Source organism: Sitophilus oryzae, unplaced genomic scaffold (assembly GCF_002938485.1).
Source record: "Sitophilus oryzae breed Bouriz unplaced genomic scaffold, Soryzae_2.0 scaffold_1720_pilon_pilon, whole genome shotgun sequence".
Classification (NCBI taxonomy): Eukaryota; Metazoa; Arthropoda; class Insecta; order Coleoptera; family Curculionidae; genus Sitophilus; species Sitophilus oryzae.
Window position 1 is genome coordinate 101,066 of NW_022146414.1, and position 7,957 is coordinate 109,022.

At 28.7% G+C, this 7,957-nt stretch overlaps 1 protein-coding gene across 3 annotated transcripts; it reads left to right on the forward strand.

Annotated features, from left to right (window-relative positions):
- The first annotated feature begins 3,545 nt into the window (after positions 1-3,545).
- On the forward strand, positions 3,546-5,489 carry LOC115881437 (GATA zinc finger domain-containing protein 14-like). Of its 3 annotated transcripts, XM_030898912.1 has the most exons (3): positions 3,546-3,754; positions 3,807-4,120; positions 4,298-5,489. In XM_030898912.1, the coding sequence occupies exons 2-3, from the start codon at positions 3,820-3,822 to the stop codon at positions 5,449-5,451; spliced, it is 1,455 nt and encodes a 484-aa protein (XP_030754772.1). In that variant the 5' UTR covers positions 3,546-3,754; positions 3,807-3,819; the 3' UTR covers positions 5,452-5,489. The 3 variants fall into 3 exon arrangements, with proteins under 3 accessions (XP_030754772.1, XP_030754770.1, XP_030754771.1); XM_030898910.1 differs by having other exon boundaries at positions 3,807-5,489; XM_030898911.1 differs by having other exon boundaries at positions 3,812-5,489.
- Positions 5,490-7,957: the final 2,468 nt, after the last annotated feature.

Below are 7,957 nucleotides of genomic sequence, written 5' to 3' on the forward strand. Positions count from 1 at the left end.
GAGGGTAAAACTTAAAAAAAAACATTTATCTTACAATTTTTCCTCCATTCCAATTTATAGTTAGGAAAGTGTCTTTATTATCTTTGTTTTTATTTGTACACACGGTGCTTTATTAAGTTTAATCCAGTATTATCCTAAACGTTTTTTTTTTGTTTTTTTCAAATCAATTTTATTTTTTAAAAAGCGGCTGTATATTGTACATCATTTTACCATGTTTTTAAAAATGTAAAAATGTATAATGCGAAATAACAATAATTTTATTTTAGATTGTTAAGTGTAGTGCAATTTTATTGTTCTATTTTGAACTAAATAAAAGCATTATTGTTCATGTAGTGTTTTATTTAGTAAAAAGTTAAGAACTGCTATCAGAGCTGCAAGCTCACAGAAAACTTAAGTCTTTTTTTTGACTTAAATCATTTTAATGACTTAAATTATTTGATTTTAAGTAACATTTCGAAAGCTGACTTAAGACTTGAAGTTTAAGTCATTTTCAAAATATGACTTAAGTCTTTATTCTAAAATAAAAAAAGATTTTAAGTCATTAGAAAAAGATTTAAGTCTTTTAAAAGATTTAAATCTTTTTTAATGACTTAAGTCTTTTACAAAAGACTTAAATCTTTTAGAAGATTTAAATCTTTTATGAGATTTAAGTCTTTTTAGAAAAGACTTAAATCATTTTAATCATTTAAATGATTTGATTTTAAGTCACATTGCGAAAGCTGACTTAAGACTTGAAGTCTTTTTCAAAATGACTTGTGACTTAAGTCTTTATTTCAAAATAAAAAAAAAATTAAGTCATTAGAAAAAGATTTAAGTCTTAAAAGATTTAAGTCTTTTTGGAAAAGATTTAAGTCTTTAGAAAAGATTTAAATCTTTTAGAAGATTTAAATGACATTTTAATGACTTAAATCATTTGATTTTAAGTCACATTTCGAAAGCTGACTTAAGACTTGAAGTTTAAGTCTTTCTCAAAATGACTTGTGACTTAAGTCTTTATTCCGAAATAAAAAAAAAATTTAAGTCATTAGAAAAAGATTTAAGTCTTTTAAGATTTAAGTCTTTTTGGAAAAGATTTAAGTCTTTAGAAAAGATTTAAATCTTTTTTAATGACTTAAGTCTTTTACAAAAGACTTAAGTCATTCTAAAAGATTTAAGTCTTTTACAAAAGACTTAAATCTTTTAGAAGATTTAAATCTTTTATGAGATTTAAGTCTTTTTAGAAAAGACTTAAATCATTTGATTTTAAGTCACATTTCGAAAGCTGACTTAAGACTTGAAGTTTACGTCGTTTTCAAAATGACTTGTGACTTAAGTCTTTATTCCGAAAGAATTTATTTATATTATTTTTTTTAAGTCATTAGAAAAAGATTTAAGTCTTTTTGGAAAAGATTTAAGTCTTTAGAAAAGATTTAAATCTTTTTTAATGACTTAAGTCTTTTACAAAAGACTTAAATCTTTTAGAAGATTTAAATCTTTTATGAGATTTAAGTCTTTTTAGAAAAGAGTTAAATCATTTTAATGACTTAAATGATTTGATTTTAAGTCACATTTCGAAAGCTGACTTAAGACTTGAAGTTTAAGTCTTTTTCAAATTGACTTGTGATTTAAGTCTTTATTCCGAAATAAAAAAAGATTTTAAGTCATTAGAAAAATATTTGAGTCTTTTTGAAAAAGATTTAAGTCAGTAAAAAAGATTTAAAGATTTTTTTAATGACTTAGAAGATTTAAGACTTTTTAGAAAAGATTTAAGTCAGTAAAAAAGATTTAAGTCTTTTTAGAAAAGATTTAAGTCAGTAAAAATATTTAAATCTAAAATATTTAAGTCAGTAAAAAAGATTTAAATCTTTTTAATGACTTAAATCTTTTCTAAAAAGACTTAAATCTTTTAGCAAAAAAGATTTAAATCTTTTTTTAATGACTTAAATCTTTTAGAAGATTTAAATATTTTATGAGATTTAAGTCTTTTTAGAAAATATTTAAGTCAGTAAAAAAGATTTAATCTTTTTTTAACGACTTAAGTCATTTTATAAAAAAGTTAAATCTTTTAAAAGATTTAAGTCTTTACAAAAATGACTTGACTTGAAAGAAAATGACTTAAGTCAAAGACTTAAAACTTAAGTCATTTGAACTTTATATTGAAATTGACTAAGACTTAAATCATTTTGATTTTTAAGGGTAAATAAAAAGTTATAATAAATAAAGGTTTTAAGGGTTGATAATTTAAGGGTTAAGTCTTTTTAAAACTGACTTGTTGCAGCTCTGACGGCTATCCTTATTTTCTAAATTTTAATAACTATAACGTATTGGATTGTTATACGGGGTATGCCAAAAAGTTTCAACTCGTAACAAATAGGATATTTTTATTATTCCATTTCTTAACTACGTGAGAATAAAACAAGAAAATTTTGAACCGTTGAAATTTTTTAAATTATCCTCACAGTAACCAGCTAAAAAAAACCTAAAAATTATCGTGATAACAGAATTAATATCGAAAATTTCATACAGAGTGTCTCCTTTAAAAATATTAAATTTGAATCCAACGGACATTCCGTATTGCACTATGTACTCTATATACTATACAGGGTGTCCCAGAAATAAGTGCAAGTATTTTTACTGGTAGTATAGTTCAACCCCAGAAACACGCCTATGAGGTATTTTTTCGCGAAAAAAAATTTTGAAAATTCGAAATTTTTTGGAAATTTTTTTAGTTTTTAGTAAAAAAAAATTATTTCTTGATAAAATGGCAACATAGGTATTAGATTAAATTTACAAGAAAGAAAATCCAGAAAAGATCCAGTTGTTCTCAAAATTTTAGCAAAAAAATCATTTTTTTTGGAAATTTTCGAAGCAAAATAACTCCGTTATTTTGGACTTACTTGAAAGACGATAAAGAGAAAATATGTTTCTTTTATCGAGCTCTACCACCTTAAAATACTTGCACTTATTTCTGGGACACCCTGTATAACGTAATTGGTTTGTAATGTGTCTCTGGTAATGTTTTGTTAAATTCGTAGCTATTCGGCGTATTCTTTGTACTACCCTGTATAGATTATACAAGGTCTGGCATTAGTGCGTCGGGCATGTGTAGCTCCTAGAATAAAAAACTTGGGAATTTTGTTTACATACTAACCTAAAGTATGTTCTAGGATGTATTTCAGGAAAATATTTTAACTTCCATCGGGTGGCTCAAAAAAGTGTGTGTGTTTCGGGATGATTTTATTTTAAATGGTACACCCTGTATATTATTTTTTCAATCGATGGAGAATTAAAAAATGAACATGTTTATAGAGTATTTCAAAATTATTAACGGTTTCGCAGATATTCGCGGTATAATAACGTGTATCTGCGAAACCATTAAAAGTTTTGAAATACTTTAAATACAAAAAATGTTTATTTTTTAATTCTTCATCTAATAAAAAAATAATATACAGGGCGTTCCATTTAAAAAAAAAACAAAGAAAAACTATTTTATATTTTAGAATGTTTGGCGTAGAATTTTGAACATCCTGTATGATTTAAGATTGCGATATTTATAGAAAGTAGATGTCCGACGCACTATTGCCGGACCCTGTATTTACTGAATGTCAAAGTCAGATTAGATTATTTCAGTATGAAGAAATAATACAATTTCAGAAAGTTTCAGTAAACGATTCTATCAATATACTTTATAAATGAGTTATTAGATCGAAATATCGTAATATGTGGTTATTTAGATAGAGCCAATTAAAATTTTGCAATTCAAGGAGGCATTTACGTAATAATATAATCTAAAATATATTATACAATTAACTTTTACGTAATTTTAGTACAGTAATAGTTATGAATCGTACTGATAAAATTGAAATAGCGGAAGCACTGGCATTACTTGATAACTTGAGCGCCAAATCTTCTGACAGTGGGTTAAGCGAAGATACTTGCTGGGAATTGTTTGGTGGTCCTTGTCCCGAAGCACTAAGAAAGGTCAAAATTAAAAATGACGAGGATTCCAAAGAAGAACAGAAAAATAAGCACGCCTTTCTTAATTCTGAATCAAGAAATAATGAAGATGTTGATAAACCCGTGGAAGAAAAGAAATCAAACGGTGATCAAAATAAAACCGATGAGAATTTAAAAAATGAACATGATGATAATGATAATACAAAGACTAATCATCTAAATAATGAAGAACAAATCGATCATTCAAAAATAGAGAAAATTGATAAAAATGAACATGATGATAATGATAATACAAAGACTAATCATCTAAATAATGAACAATTCGATCATTCAAAAATAGAGAAAATTGATAAAAATGAACATGATGATAATGATAATACAAAGACTAATCATCTAAATAATGAAGAACAAATCGATCATTCAAAAATAGAGAAAATTGACAATAGTGAAATTATTACTCCATTACTACATTCCGCAACTCAAGAAAAAGAAAGCCTAACAAAATTTTCCTCAAATCTTAAACGTCCTTCAACAAATTCAATATTAAATAACGGAAATACAAATCAAAACGAAATTGTTAGTCAGCAATTTGTAGACGCTGCTTCTCAAGGTTCAGAAAGTCATATTTCGAAAAATTCAGCATTGAACGATGGGTTCCTCTCAAAACTACATGAAGATCATAGTACTCAAGTTATAAATTCGCCCACATTTGATAAAAAATCTGGCAATCACAGTGCTGTGTCGGAAAAGTCCCAACAAACATATCGTCTTAGTAACTCCATTACTGATAATCAGTCATCTGTATCTACAGACGATTTAATATCTGCATCGGAAAGCCATTCAAGAAAATCTGAATCATCTGAAGGTTACGACGATTCTGAAGAATGTAGATGTATCTGTAGCGATTGTGTAGGGAATAAAACGTACCAGAAGACGCGTACTTGTCAACGTTGTACATGTTGTTCGAAGCAGAACGAGATTAAAAAACTTCCGGATATATTTATTAGCTATCCTAATGATAAACCTTTGTTGAAGAACAAAACTGTTCAAACATCAAAAATGTTGCTGGAAAAACACATTCGCCAGATTCGCGCAAACAATAAAATTCGAAATTATAAAAGCTATTATTTTAGTGAAACAGAGGAAACCCCCATTACTGAAAATAATTGGATATGTCCAAAGCCCAAAATTAAGTATCCAAAATCTTTTAAAAGCAGTAACTCAGCTATTATATGCCCATCGAACACCAACGAAACGTCTACAAGTCCGGGATGTTTTGAACTACTTAAAGCCGATCTTATGCAAAGAGGCAAAGTGAAAGAAGTGGTACAAAAGTTGGAAAAAAGTAAAAAATTAAATGGAAGATGTCAGAGTTCTAATCCAGATCATTCAGTATTTTATCCAGTTAATAAGTTCCGTTACAATCATACAAATTATGAAAGCAATAAGTCTGGAAGATACCACGAAGCGTGTAGTGGAAGATACTATAAACCAAGAAATTTTAATTGTAATTGATACAGTTTTATATTAAATATAAACGATACGTATCAAATAATGACAAAAATAATTAATTGTGTTTTAATTAGAGATGTTCTCAAGAATCGATATATTTTAGGGGCAGTATACAGGGTGTCATTGAAATGGTGTAAAAAAATCGGGGGGGGTGATAGTACTCCTAAAAATAGTAAAAAAAGTTCCTATAAGTATAGGGTGGAAAATGCAGGGGCACTGAAAAGGTGAATTTAAAAAACGGTTGTTTTAAAATTGTAGGCTTAAAGAACGAGATAAAATTTCGAAAAAAAATCCTCTACCATAAATTTTGACCCGAAATCAAATGGTGATACTGAAAAATTGTTTGGAAAAGGGGAAAGGGTAGTTTTTGCAAGGGTAGGGGCTTGTTTCGCGAATAACTTTTTTGAGGTTATTTTTTTTGCAACGTGGATTTATTTTTTGAAAACTAGGAGGATATATTATATATAGGATTTTTTTTCGAAATTTTATCTCGTTCTTTAAGCCTACAATTTTAAAACAACCGTTTTTTAAATTCACCTTTTCAGTGCCCCTAACTCCCTTAATATGCATTTTCCGCCCTATACTTATAGGAACTTTTTTTACTGTTTTTAGGAGTACTATTACCCCCTGATTTTTTTTACACCATTTCAATGACACCCTGTATACCCATTTCGCCGGCTTGGCATCACAAAATGCAGTTTGGAGTTAATACGGTTACTTTATAAATATATACCTTAATCTTTACTATATACATTTATTCATATTTACATTTTTACTTCTTCATACTTAAAACTTATTTAATTCGTTGAAATCGAACCCCGGCACTTCGTCGAACTGGTTAGGTTGGCCAGCCTGAGGATTAGGCATCTGTTGCTGACCCATCTGGCCTCTGCTATTGTTGCCACCCATCTGCTGCATGCTTATCAACTGCTGCCGGTACTGAGGTTGCTAAAATAAAGTAAATTGATCGTTTTAATGCACGGAGTGGTTCAAAAATAGACATATCGAATTTGGGGAAAATAATATTTAAATGTATCAACCTAGAAAAATTGCTGTAAATTATTTTCAAGACTGAAAGATACCTAGCAATGTACAGGGTGGTCAAAATTGTTCTGTTTTAACAGAGAAACCCTATTTCCTGACTAGATAGAGCAAAAGCGACATAGATGTCATGGGCTCGATTTCTGAAACACGTGTTTAATGGCATAAACCGCCTGTTGATATTTTCACTGTCGACTGAGCTACGGGGTGTTTTTGAATTTTTTACCATTTTAAAAATGCCTATATATAAACTTTTTTATTTCGCGGAATAATAAAATTCTGTGAAGACGTTCTTAAGGCACTTTTTTAAGCACAATCTAAAAAAAATATATTTTTTATTATTTCTGACAAAAAGAGCAAGTATAGGAAAAAACTGACTACGCCACTGAATTGTGCTTAAAAAAGTGCATTAAGAACGTTTTTATAGAATTTTATTATTCCGCGAAATACAAAAGTTATGGGCAATTTTCCAAATGGTAAAAAATTCAAAAAGACCCCGTATCTCAGTTGGCACTGAAAATATCAACAGGCGGTTTACGCCATTAAACGTGTTTCAGAAATCGAGCCCATGACTTCTATGTCGGTTTTGCTCTACCTAGTCAGGAAATAGGGTTTCTCTGATAAAACAGACCACAATTTCGACCACCCTGTACAAACAACATAAAAGCGAATAAGTGGATTTTGCATTAAATTTCCCTAATTGAGGTGTGATAAAAATACAGGGTGTCTCAAAAAACATGTGCCATCTCTCGTGGGAAGATTTCTTACGTAAAAATAAGACTTATTTTTCATAGATTTTGATCAAATCAAATCACATTGCAGCCTCATCTTTTGTGAGCATTTTGTTTTTTTAACCACGACTTTATCTCTGTTTGTATTGGAGATACGCTGCTTTACGAGGCTACAATATGATTTGATTTAGCAATAGCTACTACAGCTGCTGCACCCTACAGAGTGTTACAAAGTTCGGGCAAAAAACTTCGTCTTATTGTTGTGCCCTGTATACAGTATTGGCCATAAGTGGATGAACTTTGTTAAAATAATGGGTTTTTCCTAATATGTTTAAAATTAAAATTTGAGCTATATTTACTTGAAGTCGAGTGTCAGTGCTATAAAAATAAATAGCATTGTTTTTTTAAAAAAATGTGCTTTAATAAGGTAGCAAAAAATTTAAATTGAAAAAACTATTGGACAAAAGTAGATGAACAAAATATATATTTAATAAAAAAAAATCTTATGTTAACAAAAACTGAAAAATTAACTTATAATTTACTAGTACTTAGTGTAATAACCCTTATTCTTAATTACTTTCAGACATCGCTTAGGCATTTAGGTTCGGGAAAAACGCTGATTAAGTTTTCATTTGGTTTTTCATTATTTTTTTGCTTTTAAAAAACGTTATAGCTAACGTTTATAGCCTTTATCAGTGTTGTGTCATAGAAAAAAAATAGTGTCGAATATATTCCAA